The 20,234-nt window shown below is 52.8% G+C and overlaps 3 protein-coding genes across 3 annotated transcripts; 1 reads left to right on the forward strand and 2 right to left on the reverse strand.

The window, feature by feature from the left end:
• Positions 1–705: 705 nt before the first annotated feature.
• Positions 706–6,764, forward strand: CABS01_08594 (topoisomerase IV; the record flags this gene model as incomplete). Its single annotated transcript, XM_060541953.1, has 3 exons — positions 706–1,011; positions 1,449–5,027; positions 5,082–6,764. Coding segments are annotated over 3 exons (5,568 nt in total), but the record flags the coding sequence as incomplete, so codon positions are not given.
• A 1,350-nt stretch (positions 6,765–8,114) lies between these two features.
• Positions 8,115–9,503, reverse strand: CABS01_08595 (uncharacterized protein; the record flags this gene model as incomplete). Its single annotated transcript, XM_060541954.1, has 5 exons — positions 8,115–8,567; positions 8,637–8,938; positions 8,998–9,159; positions 9,242–9,274; positions 9,428–9,503. The coding sequence occupies 5 exons, from the start codon at positions 9,501–9,503 to the stop codon at positions 8,115–8,117; spliced, it is 1,026 nt and encodes a 341-aa protein (XP_060402111.1).
• Positions 9,504–13,425: 3,922 nt separating this feature from the next.
• Positions 13,426–16,834, reverse strand: CABS01_08596 (TBC domain-containing protein; the record flags this gene model as incomplete). The annotated part of the gene is made up of 3 exons (XM_060541955.1): positions 13,426–15,421; positions 15,573–16,183; positions 16,241–16,834. 3 exons carry the CDS (start codon positions 16,832–16,834, stop codon positions 13,426–13,428), a joined length of 3,201 nt encoding a protein of 1,066 aa, XP_060402112.1.
• Positions 16,835–20,234: the final 3,400 nt, after the last annotated feature.

Raw genomic sequence — 20,234 nt, forward strand, 5'->3', positions numbered from 1 at the left:
TGAATGTCATTTTGAGATATGAATGGGAGTGTGAGTGAAGAGATGATACGGCGATATGATTATTTATTTCGGATTCGGTCAACTTATGCCAGAAATGACATTATGGTTCTTCCTGCTATTGAGGCTATATCAATACTTAATTACCGTAAGGTACTTTAGGTAGGTAGTATATAAGAAGGTGGTGAGTGAAGGTTGACAGGTTGTGTCTTGCTTGGGCTTAAGGTTGTGGGTCTGGCTGACTGCTCCCGCTGGTCTGGTCTTGTGCGTAAATCTAGTGCTAATTACCGCGACACCTCGATTGGACAGGCGGGGGGCAGAGGCAGAGCGTGCAGCTGGCAGGTGCCGGGAGGTAAGGTACGTGCTTTTCCCCCGCTCGCGCCGGTACTCTGGCGCCACGCCGTAGGACGGGAGGTGGTAGTGGCCGCGAAGCACAGCAAGTAGGAGGGCCTGAGGCAGTAAACAAAGGGGGAAAGGCGCCAAGGGCCCCGACGCGGTCCAGTCAGAAAGAGCAAGGAGGTGTCGCGACTCCATTTTCCTTCACCCGTCAGGTTTCCCAATTTGTTTACTTGCCCAGGTGCCAAACATCAACATCCCAAAAAGGGTTGCTACCAACAACAAGGAAAATCATCCCGTCGCCCAATCCAGTCCTGACAAGATCGCAACACACAAACTCCCTTCACCATACCCTCCTTTCAATGTAAAAAGACCCTGCTCGAGCTGGCACACTCGCTCCCCTCCTCCCTCTCTTTTTTCTTATCAACTTTCGTGCCAATTGCGCGCCTGGTCCGCCCAGCTAGCCGTTTCGGATCAAATCTTGTCGTACCCTCCTCGTCCTTGTCTCGCCGAGCGATTCCTCGACCGTTTCCTCCATCACCACGTGTACCGACTACTACCGCGTTCCGAAATTTCTCGTGTTCCTCCCCGCGCCTCGGGGAGCGCATATTGTACAAGATGTCGTCCGACGAAGCGTCCGTGTTTAGTATGGGAGAGGAGTCCGACTTTGCGCCTGCAGTATGTTTGCTTCCTTTTTTCTGTCTGCAGAGTATTCCCGTCTCTGCCGGGACCCCTTCACTTTCACCCTCGTGCCCCTCATCGCAATCCGGGGAAAGAGCAGTCGTCGCGCCTGCCTCATCATGGGCCGTACCCAGATCTGGCGGTGCGCCGCGCCTGCTCTGCCTGCCCTTCACATTGACAGACTCTCGTTTGTCGCAAACCTTTCAGGAGGGCAATTCATAGCCGCGAGAATATTCTTCACGACTGCCCTCCGTCTACTTGCGCGAGCTCTTCACATTCCAAACCCCTACCAGCGGTCAAACTTCTGGCACCTTGCTACCTCCTGACCACCGCACCTCCTCTGCCCTCCCGGCAAGATGCCGATCCTACAGCGACCCAGCCAGTTGCCAACTGCTCCTCGGATCATCACGCGACCCAGTACTGACCCGTCACAGAAGCCCAAGGCAAAGGCAGCTGCCGTCAAGAAAGCGCCAGCGAAGAAGCTGACGCAGACTACACTGAAGACGAAAGCCGTACCCAAGAAGCGCGCGAAACCCGAGAGCGACGACGAAGATGGCGCCTCAACTTTCTCTAACACCCCGCCTAGCGCCAAGAAGCTTAAGAAAGCCCCCGCTGCGAAGAAGTCCAGTGGAAATCCCCTCTCAGAGATCGAGAACGACAGCGTGATGATCGACGACGAGGAGCCTGCCGCGCCAAAGACCAAGAAGAATGCCACCGATACCTACCAGAAGCTCACCCAACTGGAGCACATCATCAAGCGTCCCGATACCTACATTGGTTCCGTCGAGCCCACTGAACAACCCATGTGGGTTTTCAACAAGGAGACGAAGCTCATGGAGTACCGCAAAGTCACATTCGTCCCTGGTCTGTACAAGATTTTTGACGAAATTCTTGTCAACGCCGCCGACAACAAGCAGCGCGATGCCACCATGACTACCATGAAGATTACCGTTGATCGCGAGGCAGGCGAGATCTCCGTTGAGAACAACGGTAAAGGCATTCCCGTCGAGATTCACGGCAAGGAAAAGATCTACATCCCCGAGATGATCTTCGGTCACCTCTTGACTGGTTCCAACTACGACGACGACGAGAAGAAGACGGTCGGTGGTCGCAACGGTTACGGAGCCAAGCTGTGTAACGTCTTCAGTGAGCAGTTCACTCTTGAGTGCCAGGACTCCAACAACGGAAAGAGATACAAGCAGGTCTGGACCGACAACATGAGCAAGTGTGGCAAGGCGAAGATTTCCAGCAGCAAGACTAGCGACTTTGTCCGCGTCACCTTCAAGCCTGACTTCAAGCGCTTTAGCATGACAGGTATCGACGATGATCTGGAGGCTCTCATCAACCGTCGCGTCTACGACATGGCGGGTACTGTTCGCGGTATCAAGGTGTACTTGAACGGCACCCACATCAAGCTCGCGTTCAAGGGCTACTGTGAGATGTATGCCAAGGCCATCTCCAAGGAACGTGGCGCAGAGGAGGGCGTCGAGCCCAAGGTCGTTGTCGAGGTTGACAAGACCGATGCGCACCCTCGATGGGAGGTTGCTTTCACCGTATCTGACGGCTCCTTCCAGCAAGTCTCGTTCGTCAACTCCATTGCCACAACGTCAGGTGGTACACACGTCAACTATGTTGCCGACCAAATCACCGGCTCGTTGCTCAAAACTCTCGACAAGAAGAAGAAGGGCCACGCCCTCAAGCAGAACCATATCCGCAATCACATCTTTATCTTTGTGAACTGTCTTGTCAACAACCCAGCCTTCACTTCCCAAACAAAGGAGCAAATGACCACCAAGGTCAGCCAGTTTGGTAGCAAGTGTCCGCTCACTGAGGAATTCCTAAAGAAGATCGCCAAATCAGACGCCATCCAAAACATCATCGACTTTGCCGAGAAGAAGGCGGACAAGATGATGGCCAAGAGCGACGGAAACAAGCGATCCCGCATCAGCAACGCGAAACTAGTTGATGCTAACTTGGCTGGCACTCGCCACGGCCATGAATGTACACTCATTCTCACCGAAGGTGACTCTGCCAAGAGTTTGGCTGTCGCCGGTCGTGCGATCCTGGATCCCGATCGCATCGGAGTCTTCCCCCTTCGTGGTAAGATGCTCAACGTGCGAGATGCGTCCATCGACCAGATTACGAAGAACGCCGAAATCCAGAACATCAAGCAGTTCATGGGTCTCAAGCACAAGCAGACATACACCGACACCAAGAGTCTGCGATATGGTCACCTGATGATCATGGCCGATCAGGATCACGACGGTTCTCATATCAAGGGTCTTCTCATCAACTTCTTGCAAGTCCAGTACCCGTCCTTGCTGCAGATTCCCGACTTCTTCCGGGAGTTTATTACTCCTATCGTCAAGGTCTGGCAGGGACCCAATCCGAAGAAACCCCAACGCCTCAAGTCATTCTTCACTCAACCTCAGTACGAGGAGTGGAAGGATAACAACAGGAACGATCTTTCCAGGTGGCACTACAAGTACTTCAAGGGTCTGGGTACCAGTTCAAACGAAGACGCCCAAGTCTACTTTACCAACCTTGATGACCATCTGAAGGAGTTCGACACGATGAAGACTGAGGAGGCCGACCTTTTCGATCTTGCCTTCTCCAAGAAGAAGGCGGACGCCAGAAAAGAGTGGCTCGGTAGCTTTGTGCCCGGTACTTTCCTCGACCAGTCTACCAAGACCATCTCGTACACCGACTTTGTCAACAAGGAACTCATCCTGTTCTCCATGGCTGATAACATGCGTTCCATTCCCTCTGTTCTGGACGGATTGAAGCCCGGTCAACGTAAAGTCATGTACGCCTGTTTCAAGAGGAACTTGGTCAAAGATCAGAAGGTCGTTGAATTGGCCGGTTACATTTCTGAGCAGACTTCTTACCACCACGGTGAAGTATCCCTGCAGCAGACCATCATTGGACTCGCCCAGACCTTTGTGGGTTCAAACAACATCAACTGCTTAGAGCCCTCCGGAAACTTCGGTTCCCGACTTGCCGGTGGTTCAGATGCTGCCAGCCCTCGTTACATTCACACGAGACTGTCACCATTTGCAAGGAAGATCTTCTCTCCCCTCGACGAGCCCAACCTGGACTCCCAGTACGAAGACGGAAAGAGGATTGAGCCCAAGGTCTACGCGCCAATCATTCCCATGGTTCTTTGCAACGGTGCTGACGGTATCGGTACTGGTTGGAGTACTTCCATCCCCAATTACCATCCCATTGACATTGTTAACAACCTGAAAAGACGCATGGGTCGCCTCGATGGTGAGGATGGCGAGGATGGCGTGTTCCAGACCATGATGCCGTGGTTCCGTGGCTGGAAGGGCACCCCTGAGCAGGCCGAGAAGGATCGCTATAAGTTCAACGGTATTTGCGAGCTTGATGAGAAGACTGGTGAGGTCATCATTACTGAGCTTCCTATCCGCATGTGGACAGATGATTTCAAGGCCAAGCTCGAAGAAGTCATCAGCGGTACTAAAGGCCCAGTTTGGATCAAGGACTACAAGGAATTCAACGACCACAAGAACGTCCACTTTGTTATCCAAATGGACGACAAGCAAGTCAAGGACGTTACGAAGGACGGCCTCATGGAGCGTTTCAAGCTCTCCAAGCAGGTCGCAACCTCCAACTTGGTCGCCTTTGATACCAACGGCCAGATTCGCAAGTACGAAAAGGTGGAAGACATCTTGGAGGAGTTCTATCACTATCGTCTCGATATGTACGCCCAGCGCAAGAAGCATTGGCTAGGTGTCTACCACTCAGACTTCAGAAAGCTTTCTGAGCAAGCCCGCTTCATCAGGGAAATCATCGATGGCAAGCTCGTCGTCGCGAAGAAGAAGAAGCAGGTTCTCGTCGAGGAGCTCGCCAAGCGCAAGTACGAGCCTTTCCCCAGAAACAAGGACAAGAATGTCAAGAAGAAGTCCACCGACGAAGACATGGAAGGCAATGACGACGGTGAAGAGGAGAAGGCCGACGAGCAGACGAACGGCTACGACTACTTGCTTTCTGTTAGTATCCCCTGACCTCACTTACCAAATCTCGTCACTAACAATTATCTCTAGATGCCCATTTGGAACTTGACTTATGAGCGTCTTGAAAGACTTCAGAAGCAAATTGAGAACAAGAAGGCCGAGCACGATGCACTTCTTGCTCTTAGTGAGAAGGACCTCTGGTCAAAGGATCTCGACGAGTTCGTGGCCGAGTGGGAGACCCAGATGGCCATGGACGCTGAAATCCAGACCAACATTCGGAGACTCGGTAGACGTGTGTCTAAGAAGATTGGTGCTGGCAAGGGTCGGAAGACGAAGAAGGAGGACGATGACTACGCACCCGGGGAGAAGAAGCGTCCTGGGCCCAAAGCCAAGGCTGCCGCCAAGGTCACCGAGAAGGCTGCTGACAGGTTCGCCGCCATGTTCGAGAAGGACAAGACGAAGCCAAAGAAGGAGGATGCTGATTCGGACGCATTCTCGGACAATGACTTTGCAGCTCTTGGTGGCAGAAAGAATGCTGCCAAGCCCGCGGCTGAGCCGACCCGCCCCAGAGCCGCCGCCACCAAGAAGAAGCCCGTCTACCAGCTGAGCGACACTGATGACGACGACGAAGATTTTGCTAGCCTTGGCAAGAGCACCTCTGCTCCGGCGGAGTCGGCGGTCGAGGACGATAACTCTTCGCAGAGCCAGAAGTCCGCAGCGGCCAAGAAGCCTGCGCCCAAGCAGTCTGCACCCAAGGAGCCTTCGCCCAAGGTGGAAGAGTTGCTCAGCGACGATGATGACGACTTTGAAAACCTTGGCAGCAAGAAGACCTCCAGCGACAAGGCCGCATCAAAGTCCGCATCGGTTGAGCCTGCACCCAAGAGCAAGCGCGCCGCTGCAACGAAGAAGTACGTCATTGAGGATGAATCTGACGAAGATGACGACTTTCAGAGTGCTGCCGAGATGAGCGCGTCCCCTGAACCGAAGCCTGCAAAGCCCGCCGCCAACGGCAGAAACCAGAGGGCTGCGACCACCACCAAGAAGTCAAAGTACGTTATTGACGATGAATCTGAGGAGTCCGAGGTGGAGGAAAACCACATTGGAGACATTGGTTCTCTGGTCCGCGGAATCGGCGCGCCCAAGTCAGAGACTGAGAAGGGCCGACTTAGTTTGTTCGCCATGAACCGTCCTGACAATGGGCGTGACTCCACCTTGCCCAAGATCAAGACCAAGGCCTCGAGGACCTTTGACGACGATAGTGTCGACGATACCAACTACGAGATGCTGGCTCGGTCGTCTCCTCATAAGACATTCAACAAGGGCGACGACATTGACAGCTTCTTGAGCGATGACGGTGCTCCTGCCACCAAGGGTTCCAAGGCAAAGGACTCCAAGGCTGCTCCTGCTGCTGCAGTGGCCAAGAAGGCTCGCGGTCGTCCCGCTGGAGCGAAGAACAAGGCCAAGGACGCCGAAGCAGCACCAGCACCCAAGGCGAAGCCCAAGGCAAAGGCAGCTCCCAAGCCGCCTACGCTTTCACCCGCCGCCAAGGCCTATGCTGCTAAGAAGGCGACGAAGCGTGCGGTGAGCGACGACGAGGATGATGATGTTGACATGGAAGACCCTGAGTCCCCGCCTCGTCCCGCTGCTCGAAGCAGACCTGGGCGCGCGGCTGCGACCAAGGCGAAGGCGAAGCCCACCTACGTCATTGAGGATGACAGTGAGATGGACGTCGACCAGAGCGAGGACCCGTTCGACATGGATGATAGTGATTAGGGGAAAGGCCCGGGGTTAAATGACGCGTGAGCGCGTACATGTGCTGTGTATACTGAGCCAGGTTAGGCAATGGGGTTTAACGGCGGGAGGTTTCACGGAAGGACAGATATTACTGCTGCAACCTTTCTACTTTGCCATTTTATTGCTCACAATTGTTTTTTCTCCTTTTGGCAGAGGACTTAAGAGGGAAACAGCATCTCTTGCTCCTTTTTTTCCTCTTTCGATACCTATGCAGACAGGCCCCGGCGGCAGTGAGTCTATGCCTATATTCTGGTATACCTACATACTGCTTGCTGTAACAAGTACCGAACATTCAGTCTCTTCACTAGATGTCGTGTCTCTCACAGTGATGTACCGCAGCTTGACGTGTAGACTGGGTCCGCCCTCCGACTCGCCCCATCTTTGAACCGGCTTTGCAAGGGTGTTGCCAGTATTGTTGCCCTACACACATAAATGCATGGAAACATTCCCTTTGGCCTGGGATGTATGATCCGTTCGAAGGTAGAACAGGCGGAGATGGATACCATTATATCAAATGGCGGCCCCCCGCCTCAGTTATTCGTTGGTAAAAAGCATGATATCTACGGACAGAAAAGAGAGGAAAGGGGAAGAGAGGGAGGAGAGGAAGACTTGATATAGTGAGCGAGTGGGTTTTGAGCAATCACCTGACTGGGTTTTCGTGGTTGATCAGGTACGCTCTTAGATGGAGGGAGAAACGGCAATAGTCAAAATCATCTTTACCTTCCTACGATCGCCAGCTCACGTGCTGCGAACGTTTTGTTGATGTAGGGGCTTCCCGAGCACGCGGGGTTGTGCTGTCGAGCAAGTTGACGTGTCTAGAATGCGAGTCGGCTTTGATACACCGATATCACATGCCCCTAAGGCGTGTCCAGTACGAACAGCTTCAAGAAAACACTGACAACCGAGATTTGGCATGCAGTAATCACCAAAGCATGAACCGGTATAGAAGTAACATGTTTCTTTGCGTCCCCTAGACAATCTGATGATCCCCCGTTCGCCAAAGCCGTGTGCCATGAAGAGAGAACTACAAGCCAATACACTACATGCGTACACGATAATCCGTTCAACGACCCTTGCCTCCGCTTGGAGACACTCTTGTGATATTATCCTTTTGTTGCTTACTATGTGCAACTAAACTCCAGAGAACCTGCCCGCGAACCTTACCACGCCGATAAAGTCGCAGTGAGAGAGAGAGAGAAAAAGTGGTTTGCATGATCCCATTCGTGTTCTTCGTGAGTCATTCCGTTGTCGTCAAGCCGGTGGCATAACGCGAAAACCGCGAATGCTTGCCGGCCTGTATACACTCAGAAAACCAAACGAATGAGATGTTTAGGAGGCGACCATAGGGGTCTTCTCCTCGGCACCCGGGACGACGGGCTCCGTGGTGGTGCTCTCAAAATCGGCCTTGGGAGCGGAAGGGAAGTCCTTCTCCTCTACAGAGGGGATGGCGGTGTCTGCGGAAGGAACACGGGCGGGCTTGGAAACAGCCTCGGGGGAAGCAGAGCGGCGGCCGAGCAGCTGCTGGGCCTTGGCGGTGTAATCTCCCATGTACTGCTTGGTGATGTTGGTGGCCTCAGCGGTGTGCTTGCTGGCGACAGTGCGGAACTGGTTGGTCTGCTGGTTGATCACCTCACCGGCGCGGTTGAGCTGGGCGTCGATGAGCTCCTGGTTGGAGGTGTAGAGAAGAGGGACCATGAAGAGCGCAGTGGTGGCAATCAGAGAAAGGCCCCAGAAGGGAACAATCTTGACCAGGTAGTAGGCAATGAAGGAACCGACGAAGGCCTGTGGTAAAAAATTGCGTCAGTCACCATGATGTCAAGAATTGTGGAGATTGTCACGCGAGCAGCTTACAGCAGCAGAAGCACCAATGTTCTCGGCGAAGACGATGCGCTGAGCCTCAATCACGAAGAAGTTGATCAGCTCGTGAACGTCTCCTATGGCGGCATCGAGCGTCTCTCTAGGAATGACGTGGTAGCGTCTGGGGCGGAGCTGGGTAGCAAGGCCGTTGTTGAGGACGAGCTTGCCGGCGACTTCGGCGAGGACGGTGGTGCCGAGCACCATCCAGGTGAGCTTCAAGCTGTATCGCAGAACATCGAGGTAACGAGCAGCGAAGATGAGGGCAACGATGGAGGAGTAGGCAATGGCCGAGGCACCTGTGGGATGGTTTGTCAGTCGGGGTCGGGGGCCGGAAGGAGTCCGAGCTATCACGTACGAGGGTTGTTCCACGAGATAAGCTCGAAGAAGAAGGAGTGGTAGTGAGTCAAGGGCTGGCCGGTGGCAGCGGGGTTGGCGGGCGTCTTGCGAGAGGCAGCAAGGTTGCCGAACTCATTTGAAGTCTTTGCGGACTGGTCCTTGACACTCTGGGCGACGGGGCCTGAAAGGGAGGATTCTGGTCAGTATTTGACGATGCGCCACAAAGACGTCATGGGAGGGAGACGTGGGGAAATAAAACGTACCGGAAGCGACCTGCTGGTAGGCAGCGGTAGCGTCTGGAAGGGAATTGTTAGCTTATCATGGTCGCTGGCGATGGGGATTGAAGCTTGAAACACTATTCGCACAAGTTAGCCGGATGTTCGCATATGAGGGGGGAGATCTGGAGCGGGAATGGCGGGATCTCGAGGGACAGCGATAACGTACCTTACTCTCCTTGGTAGCCTGGATGTAGGAAGTACCGTTGGCAGAAGGAGCCGTGGTAGGGGCGTCCGGGAAGTCAGACATTGTGTGTGATCGCAACGAGGATTCTGGCGATGTATGTGTGGTGTTGTTGTTTAGGAGAGGAAATACTGCGGTCGGGCAGTTGCGGATGGGAGGTGTCGTGTGATGGTGGAGTTGCTAGAAAGCTACCTTGTTTGCGTTTCAAGAAATCGAAGCTTGGGTGGGATGGAAGAGAGTAGCTTTGGTAAGAAGCAAGTGGCAGAAGCTTTGGGGTATTGAGAAGTTCTTGAGATGTAGAAAAAGGGTTGTAGGTAGGTAGGAGGAGAAGAGAGGAAGGCCAGGTGTTTTTGTTGCAATGATGTGTGTAGCCTGTAGGTAAGGTAGGTCTGGAAGCTCAGGCAGAGGTGTAAACCGGAAAGGTGAGGGCGTGTGTTTGTGATTGTGTGGGTGGGTAAGGTCCAGGTGGGCGCAAGACCGGCAGCAGGAGGTGGAAGGTCAGGGAAAAAAGCACGGGCAAGGACGGGGGAGAGAGGGAAAAAAAGACTTTGTGTGTGAGAGAGAGGTGGCTCGATTGGTAGGAAGGTAAGGTACGAATATTGGCAGTGCTGCTACTGCTTCTTCTGCTGGTGGTGGTGGTGCTGCTGCTGCTGGGTGGCAGTGATGTAAATGAAGATCAAGAAGAAAGGAGCACCGCAGAGCCCACTGGGAGCGTCCGTGCCAACGCCGGGCAGGCCAGGCTTGCCAGGACAAGCCCAGGGCGGCGGCGGGCCAGCCAGCGGGAGCAAAGGATACCTCAAGAAGCAGAGCAACAGCGACAGGACTAAGGTACTGCGTAAGAAATGACCCGAGAAGCAATGGGAAACTCCATCAGTCCGTCACCTCCGTCCCGTCTGGGAATTTGGCAAGAGGCAGTGACGCTGTTTTCTCCCAAACAGGACCTACTAGCCGGGAAAAGACCCACGTAGAGGAGCTTTCTCTCCCTTATTTCACACTCCCGTCTAAGATACCCCGTAGTACTGCTCGTCCTACACCATTTCCTACACCACCAGTACTCCGTATACGAACACCTACTCAAAGTATCGCACTGCAGCACGAATACCAATGACTGCATAGTGGAGAGAGAGAGAGACTGGCGAGCACACGCAGCAGTAGCACGCAGCATACAGACGGGGAACGACAAAAAGAAAAAGAGGGGCGGCGGGTCGGGGTGTGGCTAGTGCCCGTCAAGTTGCTGCGTACTGCGTGCGTGCCCAGCTTGGTTTCCGACCTGTGATGACGCAAAAGCTATGCCACAGCAACCAATCGCTCGGTACCTACGGACTACCTCCCTGGGCGCCCCCCAAGACGCGCTCCAAGGGGCTCTGCCGCCATACAATTGCTACGCCGTGTCCGCCAATGACGAAGTATCATGTCAGTCTTCCCTCCGTCTTTGGCGTCATCCCACTGCGTAGCGTCCCTCGTTGGCCGCTAGTTATGCAGCAGGCATGTGACGTGCTCCTGCATTTTCCTCTCTCTTCCTCCCATTGCTGCCAGCCTTCCTTCCTGCTCACAGAGGTCTAGAATTAGCTGCCCACTAGGTATTCTACACTACCTAATGACTGCAGCGGCTGAAGCGACCGGGGATCACCTCAAAATCCTGGAAATCCTGAAACCATGGCATCTCGCTGATATCTGATGCAAGCTGCCCGCCACCCTCCTCTCTCTCAGTCTCTTCACCTTTGCGCCAGGCCGTTCGTTGTGTCCTCATTACCGTGCCACAACTGCAGACGGGCCACGCACGCAAGCCACCGTGATTCCCGTTCCAGGTTACGTCGTGACCAAAGAAGCCAGCCTGTTCATTCACCCAACCCTCCTCTCGTGGCGCATTACCCAAAGAGGTTGGAGAAGCATACCTACTACTGCGTACTCACTTTTGTTACTTTTGGTACCCACGATGATCGAGCCTGGTCCTAGCTTCACAAGCAACACACAAGCTACCCACTCCCTAGCGCCGCCGTGTGGCCCGTCCACTTTCAGCCCCTCCACCACTCCCAAGCAACCACAAGAGAAGAAAAACTCACGATATCACCTCGACCCTCCCCGTACATTACAACTTCAAAGAGCCTTCTTATCCGTTGCTCAGACGCCCAACCTTTGGATCCAGGACATCCCCGAGCACATCTGAAAGCTGACGACCTGCCAGCACATCACTTATAGCCTCTGAGATACGACAGCTAGGGCTTCCTTGACTTCATTGTGATCCCCGCCGCCAGCAACGCTCACACGCCAGCTCACCGTTGCAAATGAAGCTACAGCCATCAGACGAACCCATCTATTCCATTACTTGCCATTCAAGCACAGGCAAGCCACAAAATAACATCAGTCGTAGCCCGCACCGGCCGTCCGTCCTCCCTACCGCGCCGGCCGCGAATCGGACCTGAACACCCGGTCTTTGCGGCACGTGCCCCAGCTCCCCCAGCTACCCTTCTCTACTACACGTGCCAAACGCTGCCACCGGACCCTGACACGACGACGGGTTTTGACAGAGACCATGTTCTTTATTTTGTCACTCGACACTTGACATGTCTTTTTTTCCAAGTGACAAGTCAACACTAGAGCCAAGGTATCCTTCTTCACGGGACCACACGTACCACTTTTGTAAATCTACCTTACAGCAAGGTAGTCGCGGCTGCCGCATCTATCCAGCCGAATAAAAGGGCTTACGAAACCCTCCCACGCGAGCGAGAATGTCTCGGTCAAAACACACACCACCACCACCAAACGGAAAGGAAAAAAAAACGCTGACCAGAGCGTCGATATTCTCCATCACCAAAAGTGACCCATCAGTCTCTCAGACAACGAATATCAGAAGAGAAGGAAAAAAAAAAAAAAAGATAAGTAAACAGAGCATCGAAATCCACTCTTACCACAGCAACATGCACTCCAAACCAGCAACATCCCAGCTTTTTTTTTTCTTAGGGTAGTGTATAAAGTAAATCAGTCTCCTGCGCCACAGCCATCACATGTGAAAACAACACCATCCCCACCATCGCAGCACCGCACCGCCACACTTTGGAGGTGTACCTAGTCCCAAGCACAGACAGAACAGATACCCAACTCACGACATGGGTCACCCAAAAAGCCAAGCAAAACCCAAAACTGCTGCAGATGCAACATCAAGGACCCACGATGTTGCCGAAACGGGTCAAAAGAAAAAGGGGTTCGCCTTTTCCAGTCTCCATCCCCCCCCCCCCCATGGGCATGGGCATGGGGGTGTTGAACTCACAGACCACTGATAAGGGTAGCTTTGCACTTTTACAGCTCTACTTTCCAGATGCTATGGAGATCGCCTTGTAGCTAATCTACTCAGGAGAGGACACATTTGGCACTCACTTTGCAGCGTATCGTGGATTGATTCATGGTATTGATTGATTATCCCTTCATGACTCTGAATTTCTTTCCCACTGGTATTCTGATACTATCTGTATTTTGACAAAAAAAGGTCCTGCTCCTCCGATACAACCTCCAAATCCCTCCCTGCTCATGAGGGGGGAAGGAGGGGAGAGAGGATTTTGAAAACAAACAAATGGGGCCGGCGGACATCCCTAGTTTCATAAAGGGCGGAGACGATAATCCGTCCGCTCCCGCCGTCGGGGTGTGGAAAGTGCCCTTTCTTCAACTCCGATGCCATGAATGGTATGAATGGAATAATAAAAATCAGTAAACAGTCTAGAATGCCAATGCCGTGCAGTGGGTTGTGTTTCGAAAAGAAGAAGAAAAAGAATGCTCCTCCAGGCGTGGAGCAGGCCTACTTCCACAGATGCAAAAAGCCGCCATCTTGCCCTGTCTTTCCGAATGCAGTGATGAAGGTGTGACAAGCAGACGGGCCTGGTACCCGTTGCAAGAACCAGAATGCAAAATAATCTAGATGCTCCGAATGCTCCTCTAATTTTGTTGTGGTTTGGAACGCCGATGTGATCATGAAAGAGGTCGAACAGGGTCCTGGTTATCTCCTCCAACCCCAGAAGCCTCCCGCCGCGGGCGCCGGAGCTGCTGCGGCTGCGGCTGCTGCTGCTGCTGGGACGGGCGTCGGCGTGGCAGGCTTGACGGGCTTGACGGGCTCTGCCGCTGCTCCCGTGAGGCGACCAAATACGCCCATGGCCGCTGACGCTGCCGCTCCTGCCGCCGTTGCTGCAGGTTGTGCCTGTGCTGCCTCTCCAGTAACGAGGCTGTATGCCTTTCTTAAGCTCTCAAGCTTCTGTTTCGTCTCTTCGGCCTCTTGCCTGGCGATAGCTTCGGAAGTCTTGGCCTGCACGAGCTCCAACAGCAACGCCTCGTGCTGGTCATCCGTCGGTGGCGGAGCCGGCACGGGAGGCGGCGCCTGTGTAGCCGGTGGTGGCGTCGAGTCGTGAGGCTTCGGCATTGACGAGGAACGCTTGCTGAATATCGATCCAGCTTGGGACGGGGTTGACTTGCTCCTACCAAGCTTCAACTCTCTCAAGCCGCTCGCACCACTAGCAGAACTCTTCCTCACAGGCGAATCACCATCGGGCTGAGTATTACTCTCCGCACCGGCGGCGGATGCCCGCGCTCTCATCGTGTGTATTTGCTTCTCCAGTCGCTGTTTGTCCTGGTGCAAGATGCGTGTATGCGAGTGGGATTCCCGCACTTGATCCTTAAGTGTTGTAATTTCTTGTTCTAGGTCGTGCATTTTTCGGTTGTAGTCCTGAGACTGTGATACCGCGCTGGCGAGCTGGTCCTTGAGTTGCTGCAATTCCTGTTGCATTTGCGATTTGGATTCGCCTCTGGACATTCTGCGTTCGACGCCGCCGCCGGGATGGCGCCCAAATCGTTCTTCGACATTATCGAGGAGTTGTGATAGGTCTCCTGGTGACGGGGTATCTTGCTCGCCTGTCTTGGCAGTGGACACATCTCCCTCGCCTCCCTCGCGTGCCTCATTTGCGGGGTCATCGGTCGCCTTGAGAGTATCGACGCTCGCATCGGTACCGACAGAGTCATTGCTGGCCTTCTTGCGCAGACCGTCCAGTAGCGACCGGACGGCCTGCTTATCGTCCTCGCGCTGTTCCCGTTCCTTTTGGAGTTCGTTTGCGAGCGATGCATGGTTTCGTTGCAATTCGGTCAATGCAGTGAGGAGGTCTTCGATCTGGGTGTGCAGTGCATTCTCCTTGTTGTTCTTGCCGCCATTGAAGGCCTTGCCGCCGCTAGGGATGGGCGTCGATTCGCGGATGGATGCGCTGTCGGTGTTTGATGAATCTCGGGAGACGGTGGTGGCTTCGGTGGATGCAGAACTGAGAACGCTGACGGAGCTGGCTTCCATCGAATTGAGGGTGGAGGCCAGGCTCTGCTTCGATGTGCTCCTGCGCAGCATGCTCAAAGGCCGTGACGGAGCGGTGAGGCCCGGGCTGAGGGTGGAGGAGGACTTCGGGGAGATGATGGTGGAGGAAGCCCAAATGCGGCCGAGGAATCGGGAGGCTGCAGTGGTCACGTCGGAGGTACGCGCCGCATTAGCGCTAGCAATTTGCGCGTCTCTGTACCCCTGCTCCAACTGTAGCAATGTCTCTCTGGTGACAACGCCCGATAAACTGACAAAGTCCTGCACAAATTCATCTGCGTTGTAATGGTAGCAATCCCACAGACCCCTCGAAAGGAGAAGTTGCATGACATCCTCGAGCTCGGTGCACGCTAAAATCCGGGCCTGATTCTTCTGCATCAGGGATAGGGCGACCCGCATCAGGGTCTCCGGGGCCCCCTCGGCAAAGATGACATCGTAGATGCGAAACAGCATCGGCAGGGGACATGTAACAGCAAAAAAGCTGAGGAACCATTGTGAAACGTACGCCGGATCGACTTGCAATTCCTCCAGATGGTTCGATACTGGTGTCATGTGCTCTCGAAGAAGCTCTCGAAACTGGTAGATGCGGACATGCAGTCCTGACAGGTCTGGCAGGAAACAGCTTCGCAGATCATATCGTTCCATCAATCTGCCCATCTCAACATGTTAGCCTCAACGTTGCATGTGCATTTGCATCGAAACCTTGTTTTGCTTTTTCTCTCGGACCCCTTTTCCCAGGAAATCGGGTGAGGGGGGTCGGGCGGCTGGTCGGGTTTGCTTTTTGGGATTTTGACACGTACCGGACTAAAACACAAAATGCCTGTTTATCGGGCATGTGCATCAAGAGAGGGCCAACAAGAAAAGCCAGCCCTTGACAGTAACCAATTTTCGTATCGTAGAGACTGAAGCATTTGAGAACCCGGCCGAGCATGCGTTGTCCGTCGCCCTCGGGGTCGCGAAACATGTCGACTCCAGGGAAACTCCGGCCGAGGTCCTTGCCGATGATGGGCTCGTAGGGACTCGACTCGCCCGTGAATCGCTCGTACTGCTCCTCGAGTGCGGAATCTCTTGCGCCTGCCATGCTTTGCCATACAACGCCTCGTAGCGGAGGGGGGATGCCTTTGCGTATCTTGTTCGATAGAAGCGTTGGCAATCGAGCTGCCGTCTGTTGATAGTCCTTGACCAATGCGGCGTAAAACTCGAGATCGGTCATTGGTGGCGGCGGGAGCATCGAGTATCGCAAGGCCGGTGGCGTTGGCCCGTGGACCATGTGTCGTAATTGTGCCATTGATGGCGGTCTCGGGCGATTGGAAGCGGCCACTTGTTCCACGGCTTGAACTTTGATGGTCTTGGGGTTCGTCGCCAACTTATCGTTTTCCTGCTCTAGCATGGCCAGCAACATGGCTGTAGACTAGGAACTGTGAGCCTCGACAAAGTTACTGTTGGAGTAGCCACAGCATGCACTTACTCTGTCTGTATCCGCGTCCCTAGGTTCTTGTGCTTCGGATTTCTGCAGTTCGTCCCAATTGACTTCCTCCTCGTCCTCTTCTTCAGCTTCGTCCACCACGGGCCTCTTAAATTCTATGGGCGTCTCGAGTAGGGTTCCCCTAGCTGGTAGTGAAGTGATGCGGTCTCCCTCTTCTTCGGCCTCGTCCTCGCAGTCCACAAGCTCGTCTTGAAGATTCCGAGTAGCGTTCGTAACAGGTAACGGCGTCGTAGGGTCGCTCGGTGGCGTGTTGTCGGTCTCGTCCTCTGGCTGGTTCTGAGCCTTGACCTCTAGTGTCTCTGTCGGGAAGGGAAGCTTTTCAATCTTGACAGTGCTAGGTCTCCTCCTCGGGGGTGAATCGGGGCCAACATTGGTGTCGAGGGTCAGAGTAGGCGGCTCGGAAAGCCTGACAGTGACCATGGAGTCGTGGGCCAACATCTTGGGCGTCGTCTCCCGGTGGTCGTCGTCGTCTTGGTTGGCGTTGGCGTCGGCGGCAGCGGGTCTCGTGTCGGGTTTGGCATGCGTCAGCTCGGTGTTGTGGTCGACCTCATCCCGTTGCTGCAGCGCCGGGTCCATGGCCAGGCCGCCCGGCTGCTTGATTGGTGTTTTCGCAACAAGAAATCACAGTAGGGACTGGAATGTGGACTCGTCGAAGGTGATCCCACAGTATGCGTGTAGGACGGTCAACGACGACGAGTGCGCGCGGCCGTGGCCCTGTTTCCAAGACTCATAAAATCGCAGGCCAATCTCGTCTCTCGACAAGTTTCCCGAATTCGAGGCTCGATGTGGTTCAACGTTCTCGGTGGGCGGCTCGCGAGCCCAAAGACTGTCGTACCCAATGAATTGCGTACGGGGTAGGGGGGAGGAGGGCGAGCGGCAGGAGAATGAGTTGAAAAGCCACAAGCAATGCGGATGATCAGGGATGTGCACAAGGTTGGCAGCGGTAACACAGCAAGCAGATAGAGCAAGACTCGGTGTGGATGGTGGTTGTGTCCAACAAAGTGACTGGCTGGCTGCTGCTTGCTGCAACGGCGGGTGGGTGTGGCTTTGGGTCCCGAAATATCTCCTCCAACGGTTTCCTTGTTCAATGGAGAGCCAGGGGGTATCGAGTAACGAACGACACGGCAGCGCAGCAGCGGGGAGGGGAAAAAAAGAAAACGGGGGGAATCCACAGATGGGCAGCCTCCTTGGAAGAGCCACGAGCGAAGTCGGGGGGGGGGATGATGAGTAGGTAAGCCTGGGACAGTCGAGAGGGCAAAGGGCGAACTTTGAGGGATTGAATGGGAACTGGAGGGAGAACCAGGAGCTTGGAAGAGTCAACCTGGAAGAATCAAGAAAGGATTGGACGGCGACAGGAGGGGATTGAGATTGGGATTGGGATTGGGCCTGCAGGCGTGTCAGTCAACTTGGTCAAGTGCTCCTGTGGTTATGTCGTTTCATCGAGGGGCCAAGGACGCTGAAACGCTGGGGTGGGCGGCCCAGGGTAGGTGGATGCCGATGGACTGGCAATTGCAGCCTCTCGAATCTCCTGGGTAGCACCTCAGTCTATTCTTGCAGAGTACTCCGCAGGGCAGCAGCGGGCAGCTTCTCCCTCTGTAATCCGTGAGTACTTCCTCCACTTGCACTTTGAATTTACGACTACATACAGGCCCTGTGCCACCGGGAGACGTGGACTTGGGAAGGGGGAGGCGGTCACTGAAAGACACGAACGAGAGAAAGAGGCAGCCACAGCTGAGCAGTCAGGCAGTGGCAGTTCAGACGTTGCCAGGGCCAAAGAGTTCGCCTATTCTAGCGCGGATAGCTTGGGAAGCTCCACTGTTTAACTCCATCGTTTTATATTACTAGAGGATTACCGCAGTATATATAGACGCTACCCTACCCTCGAATTCCGCACTATTTAACCTTAACCCTTTTCTTACTTATCCTTTTTTTTATTTTACCCTCTCTCTCGTTAAGAAATTATTAAAATTATAGTTTTAATAACTTATTAATAAACTAATATTACTATTTAAAAATAAATAACTTATACTTATATATAAATATTAAAAATCTTATTATTATAAAAATAATAATAAATATATTAAAGTATTTAAAAAAGCTTTTTAATAAATTTCTAATATTATTTAAAACTATAATCCTCGAGCTATAAAAAAAAGCTAAGGTATTATATTAATACGGCCCTATCCGTCTTATTAATATTAATAATAGTCTTTTTAATATAAAATATATTATTAATACTCTACGGCCGCGTTATTACTTTTCGTAAATTATATTTAATATTAATAAAAATTCTAATATTATTTCTTAATTTATTTTTTAGTTTTTTTATTAAGGCCGTTATTATAGGGTTAGTTTAGTTATTAATATTTTAATAAGTATTTTAACTTATTTTAAAAGCTCTTATAGTTTTTAAAAAGAGGCTTTTAAGGGATTTATAATTAAACTTTTTATTTATTATAAATAAAATTATTATAATTAAAGTTATAATATTAGTTATAAACCTTAATAATAAGTAATTAATAATATAGTTATTTTTTTTTATAATAAGTTTAAAAAAATATTTTAATTTAAGTACTAAATAAGTACTATATTATTTTATTAAAACTATATTCTTATACTTATAACTTATAAAGAATTAACTTTCTTTAATAATAAGGTACTTAGCTTAGGAAGCTCGAGTGTGGTTTAGCTAAGATCACCGCGGATACCAAGTGGCGTTTGTTTCCAAGCCCGGTCGATCCCCAAGGGCTTGGTGGCGGCTTTTTGGTGGTGGTGTTGCAGTACGGAGTAGTGGTCTCACGGGGTAGTAAAAACGTCTTGGTCTGATGGATAGGCACATACGAAAGAATGCGGGATGTGCGACAGGGGGCAAGGCAGAGGGGTGATGATCAGATGAGATTGGGTTGCGTTGGCAATGGGGATTGGGCGAATCTCGACTGGTCTGGAATGAAGTGAGCGGTCAAAGGGGGACTCGGGAATCCATGCTGGGGAAAGGGAACTACCTTACGGATAGATGATACCTAGAGCCCTGCTGTGGCATGTTCTTTCCACTTGCATGCTCCCCTTTCATCGTTTGGGTATGGGATTCAATGGTCACATCACAGGGCGGTCATGAGAGAAAGGGAGCTCGCAAACAAGATACTACCTATGCATGTACGAAGTGTGCCCACGGATGACTATTGCCTAGAATGCAGCTAGGCAGCCTCGAACGCCATGGAGGGAGTTGACAAACGACGCGATGCCCGGGTAAGAAGCGTTTTAATTGATGACAACATTTTCATATGAACCGGATAGCAAGAGAGGGGAACTCAATTTCCCAAGGGGGCGGGCACCGGGGGTAAGGGTTCACAAACGAAAAACCGCGAATCCCACGCGCTCATTCGCCCTCTTGTCTGACGTGTAACCCGGGAACTGTTTACATCACTTCGCCGCTCGTCGCTCGCCTACCTGGGTATCCGTACCTCGCTTGATCATGAACAGCATCAATTGTACGGAGTATGGCAATTCCTATCACCAAACCCCCTATTTCTAGCACCAACGGTCAAAAAGGATCAACACCGCCAACGAAACAAAGGACCAATAGCTATTAATCTGTTAGACCGTGGCTGGCCAGACCAACCCAAGAGAAAATATAACAAACCATCTCGAAAGCTCAGACGAAATTAGCAGCAAAAAAAGGCACGCGTGGGGGGGGGGGGGAGCAGCCACTTTCTGCAAGGTACGGGACCGCTAGCACCCGTCAGCAATCCAATCACGGGCCATGCCCCCCCCCCCCCTCCTGCAAGCTGCAGCACACCTGCACAGAAACAAGCTTCCACGCGTGCTGCACGACGGCAGGCACATTTCCGTCATCTCCCAACCCATCCTCCAGTCCAGAGTCCAGCCTCTACGAAGTAGAAGGCTGTCTCGATGGCCCGCCGAATGACAAACGCTGGGATTAAACACGCCGGCGGGGAGCTTCCGGGTTCCACTCTGT

The sequence above is a fragment of the Colletotrichum abscissum genome (genome assembly GCF_030869225.1).
Source record: "Colletotrichum abscissum strain IMI 504890 chromosome Unknown Scaffold_19.1, whole genome shotgun sequence".
NCBI classification, from domain to species: Eukaryota; Fungi; Ascomycota; class Sordariomycetes; order Glomerellales; family Glomerellaceae; genus Colletotrichum; species Colletotrichum abscissum.